Here is a 22984-nt window from a genome sequence, read left to right as displayed (position 1 = left end):
TATATGGTAACACAGAGATAAAGCCAGAACAGGTTATACAGAAGTTATTTGACCACTGGCAGTTGTTAATGTAAACTAATACCAGCAGAGGTCAAGATAAGCCTGGATGCCAAAACTTGTGTCTTTCACCAGCAATTTCAAGAATTATATTTACTGAGCTATATCACTGCTTTGACAGATGCAGACCTCCAAATATTTTGCTCTCCTGTGGCAGCAGAAGGAGACCTCCAAACACAAAAAGCCACTTAAGAAGAGGTGACAGCACCCTGTTTAGTGACACACTGCTGTTGTGCTCACCCGAAAGTCTCACTGTTGCAGGTGGGATGAGAACTGGTGGGATGTATTTTTATCCCAGGATGCAAAGAACTTTTGTCTATTGCTGGCTCTCTTCACCCCGTTTTCCATTGTATATTTGTTCTGTTGAGATTATACTGTATCTGAGAGAAGGGCCATGTTTGTTTCTCTGTTCTTCTTTTACTAACAACTGTGGATTTGTTTTCAACCTTTAGTCTCTGATATGGCTGGAGACAGTCAAAGCAAGTGATATTTCTGCAAAGGTTTTTGTAATTGGCAATGCTATAAAGCTTCCCTTGGGAATAATGAGAATAGTCTCAAGGCTCTTTTCAACCCCAGAAGTAGTTTTCCCCATCTTCATTAACATGAAAAAATTAGTGAGATGCAAAAATGTTTAAAAATAGTTTAAATTCTTTTTAGTCCGCTGTCCTATGCTTTATATTAAGGTTGTCTACAGTGCTAGACCTGTTGCAGCTGGTGGTCAGCTTAGAAATGCTGAGGTTGTCTGAGTGGGTGGATGTGCACTTGCTTTTCCCCTGGGTGCCAGTCCTTCTCAAGGGTGAGGGAGGATGTCAGTCCCTCACAGGAGTGGCTTCCCAAAGGCAGGGGTGCTGCTGCCACCTCTTGGAGCTGGGAATAAGGGACTAACCCAGCATGGGATGCACTGTCATGGTGTACTGGCAGAGGCCAGCATGTGAGAAGAACTGGGTGGGCACGTCTTAATTTTGGTAATTTGCCATTTCACATGATAAGCTGTGCTCAGGAGAAGGCCAAAGATCTGAAACAGGTGTGAGTTTTGGTCTCATCTAGATACTCAAACAGCACAAGATCATTCATACAGGCACTTAATTTCCAAAGGATTTTTTTCAGTGCAGGATATAAATGGTGAGTGATGTGGCCCTCTGCAGTTCCCAGGGACAGCTGTATAGCTGTGTAATGAAAGTCATCTTTCTGAAGCTCTTGTTGCCTCTAAAATGCTATTAAAATTCTTCACTGCTATATGCATTACTTTCACTATGATAAATGGAAGAGTGAAAACCAGGTTGCTTTAAAGTCACACTAAGATCTGACCTGTTCTCTATCTAACTACAATCATTACTTTCTGTTCTTTGCTATCTTGGTTCTTAAGTGGTGCTTATCAGCATAATATCTGTATGCTATCTAGGAATGCATTAAGCAACAGATGTTGCATGTTGAGTTCCCATCCTGCTCAAGGGAGGAAAATATGTGTAATTATATTGTTTTGTTTGAATGCTCATTGCAGCAAGTCAGTCTCTCCCTTGCTTTTTCACAGAGGCACACATGCAGACACACATGTAGAGCTCTCCTTTTAAGCTTGTTGAGGTACACCAGGAGGCAGCTTGTGAGGGCTTTTAGCTGTGGGAAAGTTTTGCTCCACAGGGTGTGGCTGTTCCCACACAGACTCTTCCTCCTACAGAGGAGGATAGAGTTCAATACTGCTCAAAGAAGAAACACCAAAGGCAGCCTCAATCCTGAAGCCACAGGCTCTTTAGACAGTTTAGTGTCCTGCTACCAAGGCCTTTGCAAACAGGGCGTGGAGGTGATTTGCTGCCCTGTGGGAATGTGGTGGCAGCTCACAGCAGCCCAGGATTTAGAGGGATCCTACCTTCTCCCAGGCTTGTCTAGGCCTTGATGTGTTGTGCCACATGAACCATACCACCAGTGAGTCTGAGCATAGGGCCCTCCTGCTTCCCAGTTTTTCCTCAGACAGTCCCTCTTGTTTCCCCTCTTTTTTCCCCAATTCCTCTGTTTTTACCCCTGCCCATTTGGGATGGTTGGAATGGGAGCTAAGCCAGAAGCTGTCCTGCAGGGAAGGTCCTTGCCTGTCTGAGGCCAGCCCAGCACAGGGCTCAGGGCACGGACCCATCTTGCGGTAGAGATCCAGACAGACCTCTGTGTTGAGGGTGCCATCAATGCTGTGGGATCTCTGGAGTCTGGCTGGTGGCTTCTAGCTGGGGCTGAAGGCACTATCTCTGATTTACAAGCTTTCTGTGCCAGAGTCTTGATCTGCAGATCACCAGCTTTTGAATTTTCCAGGTGCCAAATGCTGGGGAATTGAGGTAGTGAACAGCAGTTCCTGAAGGAATGGGTCATATATAAACTTGCTGGATCAGTCACATTTGGTGTCCCTCCTTGGTTTAAGGCGTGTATGCTGGCAGGTTGATTGGAGTGCAGCTGTGGCTGCAACAGGAATATGCAAAACATTTTTTCAAGGGGCCTTAGTTTGCTCTCCAACCATCATCTGAAAAAGATATTTCATTAAAATATGTTTTACTGAAATGGAGGCGGGACTGGACTGGAGCAAGGTAGGAGGGCAGATAACTATAATGCAAGAGAGCGGCCCATATTACATTTTAGTCAATCATTTACAGAAATCATGAACAGGAAATACAAATGCAGGAGAGGGACTACAACAGCCAATTTTGTGGCATTTTCTGTAAACAGAAATTGACTGATGCTCCAGTGACTCATTCACATGGCATTTTCCCAGATCTGATAACATCCTGAACTATGAACAGCTCTCCTATCTATGCAGATTTTTTTTTCTTAAACATATTTCACGCACCTTTGTGCATAACATAACATCGTTATGTGTGTAATTGCGTATTGGAGATCTCTATCCTCTGTTTCTCTCCTTTGCTTACGTTTGCCTTGGCTTACAATCCTGTCATGTGGTGAAAGCTGAGCAGGACTGATCCAGCAGGACTGGTCAGTGCTTGAGAGGGAAACTTCTGATTAAACCTGTGAGTGCTGCAGCAACTGGTGACAGCATCTGTGAGGGATAAACTCCTTCCAGACAGGCTGGGTGGGACACTACCCATGGAACCATGGTTTTCCTTACATTCTTGAAGTCATCCAAGTCAATCACCAGCTGATACTGTAGGACTTTTTCATGGGATTTGCAGTTTTCTTCACAGTTATGGTTTGTCAGCAGGCAGGAAGAAATTTAAAGTATCAGGATTGCTTTCTTCAGGACGTATCTTCATTTCAATAAGTTTATGGGTGTTGAGTTAGCTGATACAAAACTCAGAATAATGTAGACTTTGACTAAGGTATGGATTAGGATCAGTCTGTCAAGAGCTTAAAGATGATCAGGATTCATTAATCGCATTAATTGCTCCCAATTCATTTGCCCTGTGTTGATCAATCTTGCTAGCCTGTTAGTAAGTGTGAATCAACAAATGCAAATTATGAACATGTTTTTTTCCTCAGTGCTGACAACCTAGAACATAACATGTTTTTGTCACTCCTGGATCATATCTTGCTCTATGCAGATGTTGATCAGAGCATGATGTCTTCCATCAGGCTATTGCCTATGGGTATAAGTCACTGTGATGGATTATTTTGGCAGTGCTTCCAAATAAGTCAGAGTCCAAAAAGTATGGGGCAATAGTATGACAGAAATAACAGCTAACGAGAACTTATCCAAAGCTCCTGAACAAATGCATGCTTTTAGAGTCCAGCTGCATGCCAAGGAGACCATAGTGAAGCCAGACATCTCTGTTCCCCCACACCACCCCAGGTCTTCAACAAGTGTACTGTGTCCCACACAATTGCTGGGTGTAAAACTTCTCCTTTGCTGCTCCCAAGGTGATTGCCAACGTGGGCTTTAAAAGTGGTCCTGTGAGTCCAGAGGATCTTGTCCATGTCCTAAATTTCCAGGATGGCCCATGGCAAACACCATGGCACTTGCAAGGGAGTGATACTCTGCTCTGACACTCCTTTCCCTGCTACACTTCCATGTGGATCAGGGATTGGACTGACCAGGAGGGAGGAGGCTGCAAGCTCTCACCTCAGGCACAGAGGAGGGAGTGTGGCCAGAGGTCCTGCAATGGTCTCAGCATGCTGGCAGCATTTTTCTCCCCCAGGCCCTTGCAGACAGTACTGTGTGACTACAGTGTGGTGGTGTGGCATCCAATGCTAGTGTTCCATGGAGCTGAGCATAAGAGAAAGCACAGGAGAGGAGATGGTGCTTGCATAGGCGAGGAGGCAGGTGAGCAGTGAGCAGGCTCTGCTCCGGTAGCTTGTCTTCTCCTGTGAAGCACTGTACAAACAGCAAAGGCCATAAAATATGAGATGAACAAGACAAAGTCAATTGTTTATTGCCCTGAGTGTGATTGTTCCCCATGGTAAATTTTCAAGTGCCTTTTGCTTCAAATCTGCTTCTAAATGACGCATGTGATGTGGCCTCCTCTAGCTCCTGAAGGGAAAGAGAAAGGAAGCTCTACGACAATGCAATAGATATCCCCCATCTAAAGCTTTTACTGTATCTAAAATATCATTGAATTGCTGCATTGCTGTAGGCATTATAGTAAGTGCTCTGGTGAGCTGAGGAGTTGCTCTGCTGGCTTGACCTGTTGCAGGTATGAAGGACAATCCCACTTACCCCTCTGACCACTGACCTCACCAGTGGTGACGTGGATGTCCTTGGCTGTCCTGGGGCTGGAATAGGTCACTACCTGCACTGCATAGTGGAGAAGAGAGTAATGAGAAAGATTACCCAGCAGCTGATGGCACTTCCACACTCAGCTGCGCCAGGTGTAAGCTAAGACTTAAGGCCTCATTGTTTTAGCAAAGATCATACAACATGCTGTGTGCAGGCGCAAAAGTGTCCTCTACCCACCACAGGCTGTGTCTGAACAAGATGTATTGGCCACCCCCTGGAGATGGGGAAAGAGGCACGGAGGAGAGTGGATGCTCAGGTCTCACACTGGTGAACAGTAGAGCCAGGAATATATTTTTACCATTTTCATGTCATCTCAGATCTGAGAAATTCAAGAACAGCAGCTAGTATACTCTGCCAGTCTTCTGTTCTTGTGACTTAAGTACTGAAGCAATGGACGTCCTATTCCACTGGACAGCACAGGTAGCCAGGCAGAGGTCACTGAGATGGGTTGGACCTGTGATCCATAAGAGTGTGATATGAAAAGAGTGTGTGAACAGAACAAATGTACTTCCCCAGAACTATCTTACAATCTTCAATGATTCACAGTTCAGGGACCACTTCTGATACAGGGGAGGTCATGTTTAATAGCCATGGGTGGATTTTTACCTTCATGAATTTGTCTATCTTTGGATGTGTTTTTACAATGTTCAGCATCCTGTGTCAAGGGCTTTTAAACATTCATTACATAGCCTAGTGCATGAACAGCAGTTTGAGCTTATTCTGAGCAAAGTCATTGCAGTAGTCACGTATTTCCCAGCAGATTCTTCACTGGCTGTTCCTGTGGGTGTAAGGTCCAGACTGGCACCTGCTGTGCCTAATGCTGCAGCTTGGAACATACATGAGCAACTGAGGTGCCAAATCACTGCCTTTGTCTTCGCAGACCTGTCATGGTCTGTATCTCATGGCAGAACCTGAGGGCTGTGTTGTGGTCAGAGGCCCATCACATCAGGTCCTGTGCACACACACCCTGAGGTAGCTCCTGAGAGCTGTAACTGGTTCACGTAAGGAGTGAGAGACAGAGTCTCTGCCCTTCTCATAAGATTACATATTGATAATTTGATTTAATAATGAGGTTCCTATGAAGTCAAAACTCAGAAGGTGGTGTGTAACAGTTACTTCTTCACTAGGAAATGGCTGATAAGGATGTATACATTTGAGAGTCTGTGTAAAAACAAACATAGGGACAGTAAAGACAGTGACAAAATTTAGTAATTGCCATGGGTTAGGGATATCTGCACTGTTAGTGGTGACTGATATGTGGTGTCCTGTGCTTAGGGAAATAAACTGCATGTTACTGCTATGCTTAATATGGGAAAATTCATGTAGCTGCCACTTGTGTCATCCAGGACTTGTGGTGGGAAATTACATGAGCTAGGAAAACTGGCTCATTTTCAGAGCCCATCAACAGATGGATTTTCAGCTTCTCTATATTCCTCTGGATCAATGTCTTTACATGCAGGAACTGTAAGAATGGGAATGGCCAGGGAACCATCCAGATCCACACCTGGCCCCTCTTTCCTGTGTCTCAAAACAGCACAAGAGGCAAAAGAGGCTGGGGTATTATGAGGGTGTGGGGCCTAGGTGACGCTGGAGGAAACGCCTACTCACACTGAAATGCCTGTGGGGATCCTTGGAGCTCTGGGAGAGGCTGGGCAGTGTCTGAGAGGATTTGTGTGCATGCCTGCAAGGAATCTGTGGCATCTCCCCAGAGCTGAGATACTGGGAGCCTTCGGGGTTTCCTTGGATGCCTTCACGTCCTCACCAGCAGCAGCCCTCTGGGGTAGGTGCTGGAAAAGCTGACCCAGCCATCTACATCCTGGTCTTTCCCTCCCTTGTGGAGAGACAAATCCTATGGGGCAGGCATTTCTCAGCACTGGTCATGCCAGTGAGTCATGCCAGATGCTGTATTATCTTCAGACATCCCCTGGCAGGTGTGATACAGGAGAGCACAGTTGTATTCTGGGGGAGATAGCTGGGTAATTCACTGATTACACATGTGGGCAATGATTAGTGTCACTAGTTGGTTCCTCACCCCACAAAACATCTGGATAACAGACAGCAGAAAAGATGGATGTTTTACAAGTGCCCAAAGTGATAGGACAAGGGCGAGTGGCCGTAAAATGGAGGAGGGCAGGTTTAGATTAGATATTAAGAATCAGTTCTAGTGAGGGTCATGAGGCCCTGGTGTAGGCTGCCCAGAGAAGCTGTGGCTGCCCCAGACTGGGATTGTTCAAGGCCAGGTTGGATGGGGATCTTAGCAACTTGGTCTAGTGGAAGGTGTTCCTGCCTATGGCAGGGGGTTGGAATGAGGCAGCGTTTAAGGTGTCTTCAACCTAAAATGTTCCATGATTCTGTGATTCTATGCCTATGGGTTTAGCATCATCTCTTGAAAGGCTTACAGGCATAACTTCTATGAGTGGAATGTATGGATGCAGTACCCCCTTAAGCACCTGGTAGCTGTGAAGAACTGTGTGAAGTACTACTGGCTCAGCCTTGCCCTGCTTGCTCGGCAGCAGAAGGAGCAGGCATGGCTGTGTGACTGGCAGCAGACCTGCTCTGATCTTGCTCTTTGTGAATGTCAACACAAGCTTGTGCTTTTTGGTGCTGCTCCAGTAGGTGCTGGGCTGGTGCGTTTTGCAGAACAACCTGCACTCCAGACTGGAGTGCCTGGGGAAAGGATGAGGCAGAAGAGAGAGATGGGATGAGGTACATGGGGTTTCATCAGTAGCATTATTTGTAAGAGCAAACTCATTGTAAACTGGTGGGGGGCACACAGCCACACTGGGCTCAGTCAGAGGCGGGGAAGTGTTCAGAGCAGTGTGTTGGCTTCACCACACTCTGCAATTTCAAAACCTCTTGTACCTGACCCAGTGTCTCCTCCCCCAGCCTAGAGCTTTTCCCCTTTAATCTCTCGTTTCAGAATGTGGATGTTTGTGCTCCTCTAGGAGAAAGACTGGCTGCTCTTATCTCCAGGGTGATGATGTCCTGTGACCCCTGTAAGTTTCCCCAGCTTTCACTTTATCTGTGGATTGAAAGCAGACCAGAGCAGGCAGCTGAAGGCTCAGAAAGAGCACTTGAAGCCACAGAGTCTGCTGCTCTCTGCCTGGGCCTGGGCAGCCCCACAGCAGGGTCCCAGTGCAGGCAGGCAGGCAGATGCTCTCACACAGAGGAGTGTGGTGGGAGCATGGCCCTGAGCAGGTCAAGAGAACAATGTGGTCACGGAAATGAGGGATGATGGCAGGTGAGGAGCCAGCATGACCCTGTTGGAAATCCCATGGTACCTTGTGGGACCTCTGCTGCTTACAGTTCTGGTGCTCCAAATATAAGAAGGACATGGAACTGCTAGAGAAAATCCAAAGGGGACTGCTGAGAAGACTGGAGTACTTTCTGTACAAAGACAGTCTGAGGAGATTGTGGCTGTTCATCCTGGAGAAGAGGTTGTGTGGAGATCTCAGAGGAACCTTCCAGTATCTGAAGGGGCCCATGGGGAAGCCAGAGAGGGAAGCCAGAGAGGGACCTTTTGTCAGGAGCTGTAGTTATAGGACAGGGAATAACAGGTACAAATTGAAAGAGGGGAAATGTAAGCTAGATATTAGGAAAAATACATTACTGTGAAGGTGGTGAGATACTGGAAGAAGTTGCCCAGGGAAGCTGTGGATGCCCCATCCCTGCCAGCATTCAAGGCCAGATTGGATAGGGCCTCCAGCAAACTGGCCTAGTGGGAGAGGTCCCTTCTAATCTTTGACATTCCATGATTCTATGACCTGATCTACTCTTGTCCCTCCATTTCAGTCTCTGTTGAACATTTGTGGGTGGGGGCGATTTTCCAGGGCTTTTCACAGATCAACGCTGGTGGGTGCCTCAAAAACCATCACATGTTGCTCCATTTAAGAATGACTTAATCCTGTCTGAAAGTCAGACAAGGGCAAGAGGAGTGTGGCTCAGCATGGAGTGGATAGGTTCCTGGTGACCAGGAGAGTTCCACTCTGTTGGCCAACAATGAGGCCAGGGCCACCCCTGGCAACCCTGTCACACAGACCCCTGCTCTGTCCCTAAAGACAAACAAAGCCAAGTAATTCTGCTCCTGCTGGCAGCATCACCTCATGGATTACCTCCATCTGAGCAGCCCTGTAGCTGGAGCAGCCCTGTAGCTGGAGCAGCCCTGTAGCTGGAGCAGCCTGGGGCACAGCAGCACTGTGCCCAAGGCAGGACCCCACCTGGGATGAACCGTGACTTCCCTCCATATGTCCCTCCACATATCCATCCACCTCCCAATTCTGTCCGGAATGACCGGAGCAGGCCTAGTCTCAAGGAAGAGCAGGATGTGCAGGTGATGAACTTTTGGCTGGCTTCAGGGCAAGGGACAGTGGGTGAGCTGAGAGACTGTGGAGGCCAGTATCCTGGGAATTGAGAGGGGGGTGACAGTGCAGAGAGCAAAGACATCTGCTGAGAGACATGTGGGGTGTGTGAGACTTGCTTGGTACTTGCCATCCCTAAAGAAGAGAAGGAGACAGACCATGAGTGAGGAACATGAGACCGTAGGGAGCAGATGCTACAGGTTATGTCGAACAGGGTCTGTCCTGGACAGCAAAGGTCATACCAGTGCTGTTATGAGCTCTCTGACTGGGTCTTGCTTCATGAAGGACACTGGAGATATTTCGGTGCCCTGTTCATTTGGTCTGATTGAGGAACAAGCTGTTCTTTTCTGTGGTGAGCAGCTCCCCTGCTCAGCTCTCTGCTTATGCTCCTCTCGGCCTCTGGGGAGAAAATGCTCCACCAGCAGGGTTGAAGTGAAAGGAGTGGCAAAGTTCCACCTGCTGATTAGCCCAATTAAGAGATAAATGAGCTCTTGGGTGCAGAGGAAGCATGTGCACTGTCCAGCTGAGTCAGAGAAGTTATTCCTTGCAAAATGCCCTGGAATGCCTGGGTACTCATTCTTCACAGGGCTCTTCTTGCAGGACACAGGGACATTGTTCTCCTGGTTCTTCATTACCATGGGCATCAACACCAGAACTGTTAGTGGACCTTGACTGTGTCAAAACTTTCCTTTCCAAACTGAGACTATTACTAGTAGTGCTGGAAACACACTTGTCTTGGGGAGGTAAGTGGGTTTGGTTTAGCAGGTGGCTGCTTAATGTCCAGTGGAAAACGTGGCAAAATCATTGTAGGGCCAATGTTGAGTGAAGTTTCAGCCTGTGAGGGTATCAAGGCAAACATCAGGTATGGAGCTAAGCCAGGGCAGCCAATGCTCTTCTAACAAACCTTAAGCCATAGCACCCACAAGAAGTAAGTTAACTCATGACTGTGATGGGCTAATGCTGCTCATGGACAAATGGCTTTGAGAATTTGGCTGAAAATTAGAGGAAAGTGTCTAATCTTCAGAGCAGCAAGTTCAGGTAACAAAGTACAACAAGAAGGAGTTGGGCAATGACTGTCTACCACTAAAATGCAAAGTGGCCAGATCACCAAAGGACAGATATGGTGTGGCTGCCTGTGTCAGTAGGGGACTGTATTTAGTGACCCCAGAGATCCTCATCAGCCCTGTGGGTAAGTGAAACCAAGCAAGTACGAGCAGGTTGCTGTTGGGAAACCAGTAGATATTCACAATCCATCCCTTGGCTGACTCACTTGGCTTGCACTTGCTCAAGATCACCATATCTGGATGCAGGGAGAAGGGGCAGTCCAGCTCACCTGGCAGCTGTAGGTGTGCACACTGGAGCCCATCACTCCATGTCTGCATGTGTGCAGACACTGGAGGGGAAGTGCCAGTATCTAGTGTGACTCACAGGTCAGGCCTCAGATGCTTATTTTAGGTGAGGAAGAATTGCCCCCTGGAGCTGCCTGTTTTTCTTTGCTTGTTACAAACTCAGGCACAGGCTCACACACTTTGGGTATCTGTACTCACAGAGCAGAGGTGCTCTGACCTACAGGACCTTTGGAAAGGTGAGGGTTTCATTATTTTTTCAGTTCTTGAACACCAGCAGGTCACGTTAATGTCTAAAAATGGCCAGCAGAACCTCAAAGGATTCTCACATATTCAGCAGCCAACAGAGGAGCTCTTCTGAATATCTTAAAGGGAGAAATTAATGTCTCAGTGCCATCTTGTGGAATACCTGTATAAAAGGACAAGCTCCTAGAAGCATGCTGGAGTTTTATACAGTTTGGTGGTAATATTGGGAATTATGCTGCAATATTATCACTGAACCAAAGATTTCTACTGCAAACTGGGATTGCATTTTTCCCTGAGAAGACTACAAGTTTGTGGCAACGTGGTGTTCCCAGAAAATACTTGTCTATTTTTTCAGCCCGAATCAGAATATTGAGATGCTTACAATTGATGCTTGAATGTAGGAGACAAAGCCTATCAGATACACAGCAGCTTACTGTTTACCCACAGGGAAGGAATCCACTTGGAAGGCTCTGAGATCCAGGAGAAAAAATAAAGTTGTAGGTCCAGTTGTGGGTGTTATTGACCCACTGCTACAATTATCCATCTGAGAAAGGCTCCAGCACATGGAGATACAAGGATCTCAGGTGACATGTAGAGTCAGCTGGAAATCACCATGTACAGAAGAGACTTGAGGGTCCTGTCACCACCCCAACTCGGTGCTCCAGGACCCATGGTTTTTGCTCCACCAATAAACATTTACATGGCAGAGAATGAAGTGACCTAGAAAGGTTTTATTCTATGCTACAGCATAGGCCACATATACATAGGACAAAAACCTTCCCACCTAGAAAAATTATATAGAAACACCCTTGCAAGTAACATGATTATCATCCATTATAGTTAAACGATCCTCAGTATCAGAGACAGACTAGTAATTTACTGAACATTTAGCCAGGTGTTCACTGAGGTCAATAGCAAATCTGTCACTGGAGGAGGGATTACCCCAGTCCATAAAACTCTCCCTGCCAAAAGGCATGCAATCATTTATGGAGCAGAAAGGAGAATCAACTTCCATACAGCTGCTGAGTGCCCTGTGGGTGAAAGAAAAGCTCATAAACTTTTGCCACGCAGTAGAGGAGGGGGAGACAAGGCAAGGGGCAGCATGAGCAGAGCACCACGTCCCCATCAGGGCAGCTGCTGACACCTCTTCAGAGCTGTCCCCTCCAGAGCCACACTGAGAAGCTGCAGCAGACTGTGAGGAAGGCAAAAAAAACCAGCGAAGAACCAGAAAAGGCTCAAGGGAAAAGGTCTTGATGTTCAGTGGATATAAGTATTTCCATGATTAATCAAAGTTTTCATCGTGGAAAGGTAAGAGCACCTGGTGAACAAGGAGATAGGCAGAGGGAATGAGGAGATGGACGAGGAACAGGACAGCAATGGTTCTGCTCTGGCAGGCTGGTATGACTGAAGCTTTCTTGAGACCATTGCTGAGGCAGGTTTCTCCTTGTCCTATATGAGAGGACAGAGAGGGTGGCTGGTGGTAAGGCTCTGTGAGTTTGATGGCACTGCAGACACAGGTACATTCAATAAGAGTAAATATTTCACCTGAAACAATGCATTGTGCTCTTCCCAGCTGCAGACAGCACAGCATACCAGCTCCAGGCAGAGCATCCTTGCTGCAGAAGATGCATCCAAACAGGCCTGCACAGGCAAATGGTCCCAATCCAATTTGTTTAAAAAAGCAGTACCAAACCATCAGTCAATGGGTTACAATGCAAAGCAGAGTCAAAATTCCTGCTCAGTTCCTGTAGAAAAGGTTAAGGAGAAAGACAGGCTCCAGGAGCACATCAAGGCTATTGACAGCTCCATTGTTCTGGGGTTAGGCTCTCCTGGGTAGAGGCACAGTGTCACCAGTGCCCTTATAACAGAAATATTACATCCCTACCATACAGCTTTTATAGGATGGCAAATGGGGAGGGAGGGGAGAGGGGGAAAGACTTTGAAGTTAGCTGCTGCTTTATTGTCTTGTTCATCGTTAACCAAAGGAGAGAAGGTGTCTGGGGGTGAAGAAAGGGTGCCAAGTTTCAAAGGGTAACTTGGCTCAGTGCAATGAAGTGTGCCATCACAACAGGAGCACAAAGCCAGCCGTAAGGAGGCGGGGAAGATAATGTTGGAGAAGATCAGGAAGCTGCTCAGAATTCGTAACAGTACCATAAGGAGGATGCTGGCAGAAGCACTGGGAATGTTCATCCTCATGGTAAGGAGAAGTCTGTGCATGTGTATGTGCGTGTGTGTGCAGCCATTTAAGGAGTGATTTGTAAGGTCAGTGGTTTCCTGTCACATCCTCAGGGTTGCCCAGTGGTTGGTTGGTACTGCTCAACCCGTCTGCTTTGGTGGGTTGGCAGTTTCCCAGCTGGCAGACCATCTGCCAAAAACCTTTTGGATCAAAAAAAGTCATGCAGGGAAAGGGAGGTGGGTGCTGGGGGAGAGTGAAGTAGGTGGGATAGAATTAAAACACCACAGAATCATTTAAATTGGGAAAGACTTTTAAGAGTTCAAGCATTAACATGGCACTGCAGAGGCCACCACTAAACCATATCCCTAAGTGCCACATCTACATGTCCTTTAAATACCTCCAAAGTATGACATACATTTAATATCTGTAAACCCACCACTTTCCTGGGCAGCCTGTTCCAATGCTTGACAAGCCTACAGGTGAACAGATTTTCCCTAGTATCCAATCTAATCCTCCCCTGGCACAATTTGAGGCCATTTCCTTTTGCCCCGTCAGTTGTTACATTGGAGGAGAGACCAGCCTCCCCTGGCTACACCCTCCTGTCAGGGAGCTGGAGAGAGAGATCAGGTCTTCCCTGAGCCTCCTTTTCTCCAGGCTGAACATCCCCAGCTCCTGCAGCTGCTCCTCATCAGACCTGTGCTCCTGTGGACCCTTCCTCAGCTCCACTGCCCTTCTCTGAACATGTTGCTCTTTCAGTTCTCTTCTGGAGAAAACTGAGGAAGAGTTTGGGAATGACATCAAGGTGTGTACAATGCTTGTGCCACACCCCCTGGAAGATCCCACACAGTGAATGGAGGCTTTTCCTCCTGCTGTGTCAGAGGTGAGGTGCAGCTGGGGGCAGTCTGAACAGGTCTGGGGAACAGACATGGACTCTTCTGACAGCTGCTGCAAAATGAAAACAGCATTCATCCATCTTCTCCTTGGGGTTGCCAGGGTAATGAACTTTCCAGAGTAATTCTCCAGAGCCACAACCCACCATTAGGAAATGTAATTAAAGGGTGTGAAGCATGGCAGGATTTCACTTTTGATTTTCTTGCTGCCAATCGAACAGTGCTTATGTAAATCATACATAAACTGCCCCCTTGCCTGAGGGATCTGTTTCACCAAGAAATAATTCAGTGGGTTTGAGCTCCTGGGCTGCTTCAGAAATGTTTGGGTAGAGGATTAGGAAGATCTTGCAGTCACTGTGGGGGCTGATGGGGATGAAGTATCCACTGGCCCCAGAGACTTTGAATGTTTGATCAACAGAGCAGAGTGAGAAGCTCCCTCTGAAAAGGCCCAGTATCTATCTCTGCCAATTTGCTATACCTGGACTTAGCCTGGGCAGACACACTTCAGACTGGACAGGGACTGGCATGTAAAGGCTGGGCATAGCCTAAATAACTTGTACTTGGAGATTTAAAGAGGAAGAAATTAAGATTTAAAGAGGAAGAAATTAAGATTTAAAGAGGAAGAATTCAAGAATTGTGACATAGAGACCTTCTGACATAGCTTTCTGTACCAAGAAAGGCAGTCATTTCCAAGGGCAACAACTGTCTGTGCAGAGTGTGGTTGCTTTTTATCACGTAATTTTGCATGTCCAGCTCTTTGAATTTCACTCCCAGGTAGTTTTGCACCCATACTAAGCCTGAGTACAGACATCTATGACTCCTCTGCAGTAGCTTAGCAAACTATTTTGTGTTTTTCCATTCTCTGTTGTTTGGTGGTAGAAGTTCCCAGGTGATAAAGAACAACTTCAGGATTGTTGTGGCAGGGAAGCAGTATGAGGTGGAGACTTTACTCTGCACTCTGACAGTTCAAGGCAGATTTTGCAACCTGCAGACCACATTGCCTCTTCCTCCAGTGATCCCTCTGCAGGAAGACAGAAAAGGAGGGCACTGCACATGGGTCCCATCAAGGGCTGAAGACAAGCAGTGTCCAGTATCAGAACAAAGCATACAGCACCCTAGACCCTCAGTGAAACAGGCAGTGTTCTGGATGCACTCCCAGAATTCCTGAATGGCTGTTGTTTGGACAATGAAACTCATGCCAGGGCCCCTCAATTTAATGGACAGGCAGTGTTGGTAAGAGGAACCAGGCAGCAGGACTAAGCAGCACAAGGACTGAGGAAGAAGAAATGAAAATAAATGGTGTTTTGGGACTGTGAGGATACAGGAAGAAAACAGAAGTTTGGATCTGTGCTTAAAAACAGATCCCATGTCCTATCTTCTGCTTTTGTTCAGGATAGTGCTTTTTGTGCACAGTCATGTCTCCTCCCCTGCAACCCTCTCTCTGCACCTGTGTGCTCTCCTGTAAAACCTGTGCCTTACACATTTATTGTCTCTTGTATCTGGCTTTGGGAAAACCAGAGATGAATATACAGAAATTGTGTAATTTTCAGATGTTAAGGGGACATCACAAACTATTTCTGGGGGCTTTTGCTGAGGCAGGCTGAGAAGGGCTCACACTGTGGGGGCTGTAGCTCTGTGCAGAGCACAGAGTGTGGTTTGTGTCTACAAGACAGATAAGAAGAGCAGCATCTCTGGGGAACAGGGGATTTGGGTGATGTCTAAATGCAATGAGGGGAAGCACACACATGAGATAAAATTCGGATGCAGGCAGAGTAGCCAGAAAAAAATCACAGTTAAACAGTACAAGCCAAAGCAGAAGTTTGTGTGCTGGAGAACATATTGACTTTCTTGTCTTTGAAAGACATGTCACCTTGGATAAATATCAATGCAGTCTAAGGAACAGGATACACTTTCCAAACCCTCAGTGGTTTGTGAGGCAGAAACCTCAAGAGAAGCCTTGTCCCTCTCTAGATTTCAGTGTGCAAAGAGCACACAAAGAACTGATTTTTACACTCTTACCACATCAAAAGCATGAAATAGAATTCTCTCTTTGAGCACAGAGCAGTGTCTTGAATATGTGTTTTCTTGCTGGAGAGTGTTTATCTTTAGTTCTTTTCCCCCGGTTCTCCTTTAGTCACTAAAAAACCCACTGAAGCTTTGGCTATTTCCAAACTGAATATATATGTGTTGAATGGAAAAGTTAAACCAGAATTTCCTTTCTAGTCTTTCACTGGAATGTCACCAGAATTAGAGTTGAGTTTGGCAAATAGCTGTGTGCTGCCCAAACTACATATTTAGTCAATAAATTGCACACCAGAAAAAGGACAGTAAGAATTTGCACACCCTCCTTCTATCCACCTTGGACATTATCTCCCAGTGGTCCACGGTGATGGTCCTCCAGTTCATGTCCCTGGTTTCAGGCAGAGATATCTGCAGTGTAGCTGTGTGAGTGACCCCCACTGAGCCCCAGCCCTTGGAGTGAGTGTTTGGGGTTTGTCTCCCCATACCCAACCATAATGAGAGTGATTAGTTTTGCTTGATGGGCACCAGTCTCAGGTATCACTTCAGTTTTTGCAGGGCAAGGTTGTTCTTTGTCTTCTTACTATGGTCATCCTAGAGACTTCCTGTCTTTGGGAGTTCATTATTTTGCAGAAAAAATAGCAAAGAAGCTCAGTCTACCACAGCAACAAGAATACTCTTAACACTCCTTTCTTTTTACACAGGTTTTTGGCTTGTCTTCTGTGGCACAAGTGGTATTGGGAAAAGGAAACACTGGTCAGTATCTGAGCATCAATATGGCATTTGGCATTGGTACTACCTTGGGCGTCTATGCGGCTAGAGAAATATCTGGTGAGCAGCACTGTCACGCATGGGACATGTGCATCGGGGACAGCAGGACTGGGGTATGCAGGGGTGCATTATGGTATGGGCAATGCCCTCAACTGAAAAAAAAACAGTCCTAGAGTCCTCAGGCAAAAAAAGCAGGAGAGGCCAGGGACAAGGCATGCACAGCATACGTAGGAATACTGACCCCAAACTTGTGTTCTGAGCTGTGACAGGGCAAGTGAGACAGGGAGAGGGGAGGAGGTTTGGCCAGCCCCTTCCGTTGTGGCCAGCAGAGCCAGATTTCAGCAGCTCCTCCATTTGGGACATGCCAGCATGGCCCAAGGAGACAAGGAGATCCCATAACCTGCTCCTGATACGATCCATGGGGAAGTAAATAATTTATTGCAAAGGAGAGCTTACTGCTGATGTTGCAAAAGGAAAGGTATGCAATTTTTCTCCTTATCACACACCCCCATGCACAGATGCCCCACATGAACTTGGAAGGGGTGTTTCAGGGCCATGGAGTGGCATCCCTCACATGACAAGAGCATTACCTTTGCCTTCTGCAATTTCTGCATTCATTTGCACCAAGAGAAAACATTAAGGGCCCTAATGGGCAGAAAATTAAAGCAATTCCTTGCTCTTGAACTGTTGGAGTAGACAGAGGTCCAAACATGGGGCTGGCTTGGAAAGGAAAAAAAAAATTCCATGTGATCAGTCAGGAGCAGTCAGCTTTTGATTTTCTTGTCCATTTGGAGCTGGTGGAAATATCTGGGGAAAGTAGACTGAGGAAAGTAGATTCTGCAGTCCCAAGTGACTTTTTAGAAGGAGCTGATCTGTTGAGGGCACAGGGCAGTGCAGAAGAGATCTCAGTTCAGCCAGCAATAGTATGGTTACAAAATAAACTTCAGACCTTCCTGACATAGTAATTTGGCATCATCTGTGTCACAACACCTCTCTGTTGTGATCTCTGAAATGGCTTGCCACGCCCACAAAAGAGCAGAGAGTCTAAGAAGAAATCTGCCCCCATTCCAGTTGTGGTTGTTGCACTGTAGCAGGTGATATATGCACTTCCACTTCACTCTGTCCTGCACTTTGATGAAAAAATGGGTGTCTGCATCTTACCCCTTCTGGAGTCTGGAGTAGAAGATGATCATGAAGGCTGGAATATTTACTGACACTGAAAGTTTATACCTATCAGACAGGAAAAATAAATATTTTCTTTAGACTCCTGGGGACAGGAGGCCTGGAGAACACATGTGGTTTGCACCAAGGCCACAAGACCCAGACCTATTTAGTCTTCAAAAGCACCATTGTGATACCAACCTCCTCCACAGGAAGTATTTCATCAAAACATAGGTTCTCATCTACCTGTAGCTACTTAAAATGTGCTAAAGTACAGGCTCTTTTTAAGCTCAGTAGGGAGAAGCCCACTGAGAAACTCACAGTGAAACTCATGCCATCCCATGAGAAGTATATCTGACAGGTGAGACAGCCCAGTCTCAGGAGGCAGCCTGTGGTCTACAGAGTTTTTAGAAGACTAGGTAGGAGCTGTCTGACCTGCATAATTCAGCTGTCGAGATAGAAAGGGTCATTTTTTGTCTGTGCAGGAGTAAGACCTGAGAGAAGTCTTGATGTTCTGGGTCTGTCTGGGTCATTACTGCAGGGCATGGGACATAGAACCAAAGAATAGCTTGGGTTGGAAGAGACCTTTCAAGTTCCAACTGCCCTGCGATGCGCAGAAACATCAACTAGAGTAGATTGCTCAGAGCCCTGTTCAATCTGGCATTGAGTATTTCTAGGGACAGGGCATCCACCATGTCACATGTTCCAAAACAGCTGCATCAGTGTTGAGGCCTCTCTTTTTCTGCGATTTTGTAGGAGCTCATTTGAATGCTGCCATCACCATAACACAGTGTGTTTTAGGAAACATCTCCTGGACAACGGTTGCAGCTTATATCATCGGCCAGTTCCTGGGCTCCTTTATGGCAGCAGCCACCGTCTTTGCTCTCTACTATGGTAGGGTCATGTCTTTTATCACAGAGGTTGCTGTAGGCGTAATTTCAGTCAGCTCACAGTGTTGCCAAAAATATGTCCTTTTATAGTACCCAGCATGATTTCTGGGTAAGGAGGGCAAGCTCCTGGCTCCTGGGACAGACTACAGCTCAAGTTCAGAGCAGGTCCTAGATATACCTTTGGGAAGGATACAGTTCCTGGAGAACACAGCTCCTTTTACTCAGGGCATTCCCACTTCTGCGACATGTCTTCAGCAGAAGGGCAGGAGTTGCATTTTGTCAGTATTTTCCGGGTCTGCAGGGGCTTTATTTACATGAACTACCATGTCTTAGGTGCTGCTGGAGCTCTGGGGGGACCCTGCTGCTTTGTGGAACACAGGTTCGCATCCATTTTGGGGGTTTTCAGCTGTGAGCAGAGGATCCACCACCTGCTGTCTCTAGCATGTATCAGTCTCTGAGGGGCAGAGGGTTGGAGGCCCTTAGTGCATCCAGACCATCCAGGCTACCTGGGGCTCCTGCAGCAGCAATAAGGAGCTGGTAGGTGTAAGGAAGTGACTGCAGACCAAAGTCTGTGGGTAACAGATATTAGTGAGATCATGCTCTGCGAGGAATGTATCACCTCCATCACATCTTCCACTGCCCCCCTTCTCCCTGATGTCTGTGCTGGCTGCAACAGGTGGCCTTGTGTGTGTATCCTGTGGGATGAATGCTGTGCTAACTTCCGTAATTCCCACTTCTCCTAGATGCTATTTACGACTACACCAAAGGGAACCTTACAGTGACGGGACCAACAGCTACAGCAATGATCTTCTCTACTTACCCTGCTCCCAATGTATCCTTGCAGGGAGCCTTCTTCACAGAGGTCAGTGGGAATGGCCGTGGTGTCCTAGGAGGTGGGTGGTTACAGGTGCTGCTGCAGAGCTTCTACAGGTCCCCACATCCCTACATGCACAGACACAACCACAACCTGTTTTCCCAAGGAGCCCAGCATCCAGGCAGGCACGTGAAAGGTAAGATCCAAGGCACGTTGGTAGCTGGGCAAGTCTAAAGGGTTCAGCCTAAAGCCTAATACTTGTAGGCTGCTCCACAGCTTGGTCCAGGGGCTCTCCAGACACCTTCCCTGCATGTCATACAAGCAGTGAGAAGTAAGAAGCTGAGCTATATTACCAGCCATCTCCTCTGAGTGCTGGGCTGAATTGTTCCTTCCCTATTTGGATTCTACACCCACTCCATGCTCCTTGGCAGCTGTGCTGGCTGCCTGTCCCCAGCACAGAGAGCCTGGGACTGTCTCCACATGAGCACAGCCTGGACTGAACCTCTGTGTTTGAACAGATTCATTGAGACTGTGTGCAGTGCATTCCCAGTTTACAGCACAGTGTCCAGATGCCCAGAAACAGGAAAGGGATTCTTCAGGGGATGTGGGGCACTAAGACAACAGAGAAGGAATATTCAATTCCAATGCAAACCTTTGGAAGCCTGTGATTTGGATTCTGAGCTGACAAAACTCCTGCCTGGGCATGATGAAGAGGATGGTGGAAGAGCCTAGAGGTAGGGAGTGGATCCCCTCGGCCTCCTGTGGACCAGGCAGTGTCCTTGATGCACAAGAAAGCAAATAAGAGTGACAGTGCCTTGCCAAAAGCTGCAGTTTCTGGTTTTGCCAGTGTCAGTGCAAGCAGCCCAAGTCTCTCCAGGTGCATTTTCTGAAGCATAAAGAGACAGGTGTCATCACCTCTATCAAAACTATGCTTTTGATGTCCTGGGCACTGCAAATCTACAAATGTCAGCTATGTAGTCACTGATGGGAAATTCAGTTTCCCAGGTGAGAATCTGATATCTGCATACAGGCTGTGCAAAACGCCACTTCCGCTGGGGATGATCAGGTTTGTCTTGTGAGCAGTTTGTTATGGCTCTGCTTCAATTAGACAGAATGTACTTCAAATAACCCATTTCCCTGACTTGAAAGATAGACAGAGATGACACTGCTGAGAAGTTTGTATCAGTCTTGGTGATGATGTTTTTGCTGAGAAAAGAATTTTCTTCGGTCCACTGTGAGGAGGTAGTAATATTTGGGTCCCTCCTGCCTTGATCAGACCATGAATCTCATCTGCTCTTTCATTCTGGGATGTCTCTCCTGCTCTGCTGAGCAGGATCTTTCAACCTTCCCCATTCTCTCTCCTGACTTGCTCTTTTCCCTCCTCTGTTCCTGCAGTTTACAGCAACAGTTATGTTGATCCTGGGTGTTATGGTCATCCATGATGAGAAAAACAATGCTGCCATTAAAGCCACTCAGCCTATGCTCTCGGGTTTGCTGGTCCTGGGCATTGGTCTGGGAATGGGGCTGAACACAGGCTATGCCATAAACCCCTCCAGAGACCTGCCCCCTCGGATCTTCACAGCAGTTGCTGGCTGGGGAACGGCCGTCTTCACGTGAGTGACCTGTTTTGCTCTTACACTGCTCAGCTTGCCAGGGGGGAGATAAGCACAAGATAAAATGTGTCATGAAGCCTGTTTTGATTTGGACCAAGCAATGGTATCACTGCAGAGTGTGAGGGTTGTGCTTACAGTAGCCTTGTGCACAAAATTTGGAATACACTTATTCTCTGGCAAGGGATTCACCCTGATGCTGAGATATCTCAGTCTGGGGACCAAATGATCTGCCTGTTCACTGGAGATCCAGCTGGTTTTTGCAGTGAGCAGAGAGCCAGAACACAGCTCACCTGAATGCAGGTGGATTGCTGAACAGGTCTCATAAACTTATAGTCTGAATTTGGACATGAAACCTGGTCTTCCTCTGTCTAGTAACATGGTGTCATGTTATGGCTTTTCCTATGGTGAGATCATTACCTGTCCCAGATGCCCATTTTCCTTAATTCCCAGAAAATATATCTGAGAGCTCAGTAGAGGAGTCACTTGAAATGGGGAAACAAAATGCCTATGTCTGTATGAGAGTCCTACTCATCAAGACCACACAGCCCATTTCTTTTGGAGAACAAGAAACCTGCAGTGTGGAGCCACCTTTTCATGCTGATGGGGAAAATAACTTCTCCAGCAGTTATGTGGGGGGATAGCAAAATTGTCTAAGCCAATTGTAAGCTTAGTGCCTGGAGTGGGACAGACTCCTCTGCTCATACAGCTCACTTCCACCCCAGCAGGACGTTCCAGTCTACCTCACCAGCTGCCTCCTCTGTGTTTCATTTTAGGGATGACCATTCCTGGTGGTGGGTCCCAGTTGCAGCTCCAATTCTGGGAAGTCTTTTTGGTGTTTTCATCTACAAACTCTGCATTGATTTTCACAACCAACCTGACCATGAAACTGAACACGAGAAAGAACAGGCAGTCATGGAGATTTCCACATTATGATGGCCACATGCTGTGATGACACATGTGCAGGGCACATCTGTTTGTCCACCATACAGGTGGACAGATGAGGGACTACATTTCAGTAAACCTACTCTGCTTAAACAGACAAACTTGGTAGCTGAGATATTGAGCAGACCTGTGTAGGGCTAGACCTAACTGTGACCTGAAGAAATGATCCAATCTCCCTGTGTAAAAATCTACCAAAAAACAAAACAAACCCCAACCCCAAAGACCAAAAAACTAAAAAACCTAAAACAAAACTCAACCCCTAAACAATCATTATATTCTAAAGAAAAGCAAAGCAGAGCTACAAGTCTCCAGATATGTATATATTCATATAAATCAAAATACAGGCATGAACAGTGGCAGATACAACATGATTTAGTTAATTACCACAGAAGTTTTGGTCTGGAATATTCTTTGGTAAAAGGCAGATACTACAGTGATGGACCAGGGGCTTGCTTCATTTGCATATCTGTCACCCTAACAAACAAGTTTGGAACAGCACAGAAGAGAGAAGAACAAGGACAGTCTAAAATGAACCTGTGGGTTGTTTGGGGTTTTTTTATGCTTTTTTTTTTAAATCTGAACATTCAGGGAGCATTAAAAATTTCTAAACTACAAGGTCTCCTGAATCCTGTCACAGTTCTGCTGGAACATGCTGGCATCACTGACACTCTAGACTTGAGCTACGCCAACTACCAACATGGGAAGGAAATCAGAGAACTTTTGTGACAGCCTTTCCAAAATCTCGAACGAACTGGCCCCTGCCTCACCTCCTATGCTTTTTTCCTACTCTGAATGCATGAGAAATGTAATTCCGCTGCTGCAGGAATTCTGCCACCTCCATCTGAATGAGGAAGTGGGCCTGCAACAGCCTTACAAGTTTGAGGTGTCACTGGATTAAAAGCAGAACACTATCAGAAGCTGTCTGTTCCCAGGAGAGTGACAACAGCCTAAACTTTTCCAGAAAGTGCTTAAGCGAGTATAGTACGTATGTCATGC

The 22984-nt window shown here is 46.7% G+C and overlaps 1 protein-coding gene across 1 annotated transcript; it reads left to right on the top strand.

Moving 5' to 3' along the window:
• The first annotated feature begins 7191 nt into the window (after positions 1-7191).
• LOC134564550 (aquaporin-7-like) lies at positions 7192-21979 on the top strand. The gene is made up of 8 exons (XM_063423443.1): positions 7192-7374; positions 8955-9092; positions 12784-12909; positions 16502-16628; positions 18486-18623; positions 19363-19481; positions 20829-21046; positions 21820-21979. Exons 1-8 carry the CDS (start codon positions 7192-7194, stop codon positions 21977-21979), a joined length of 1209 nt encoding a protein of 402 aa, XP_063279513.1.
• Positions 21980-22984: the final 1005 nt, after the last annotated feature.

This window comes from Prinia subflava, chromosome Z, assembly GCF_021018805.1.
Source record: "Prinia subflava isolate CZ2003 ecotype Zambia chromosome Z, Cam_Psub_1.2, whole genome shotgun sequence".
In the NCBI taxonomy this organism is placed as follows: Eukaryota; Metazoa; Chordata; class Aves; order Passeriformes; family Cisticolidae; genus Prinia; species Prinia subflava.
Note: the sequence above shows the minus strand (reverse complement) of the source record. Positions and strands in the feature narration are given on the sequence as shown.

Excerpts from the sequence above, each read along its gene's own strand:
- LOC134564550 (XM_063423443.1), top strand. The coding sequence starts at position 7,192 with ATGCAGTACCCCCTTAAGCACCTGGTAGCTGTGAAGAACTGTGTGAAG. Across the intron at positions 9,093-12,783 it reads AGGAAGAGCAGGATGTGCAG|GAGCACAAAGCCAGCCGTAA; the intron begins GTGATGAACTTT and ends CCATCACAACAG. Across the intron at positions 12,910-16,501 it reads TGGGAATGTTCATCCTCATG|GTTTTTGGCTTGTCTTCTGT; the intron begins GTAAGGAGAAGT and ends CTTTTTACACAG.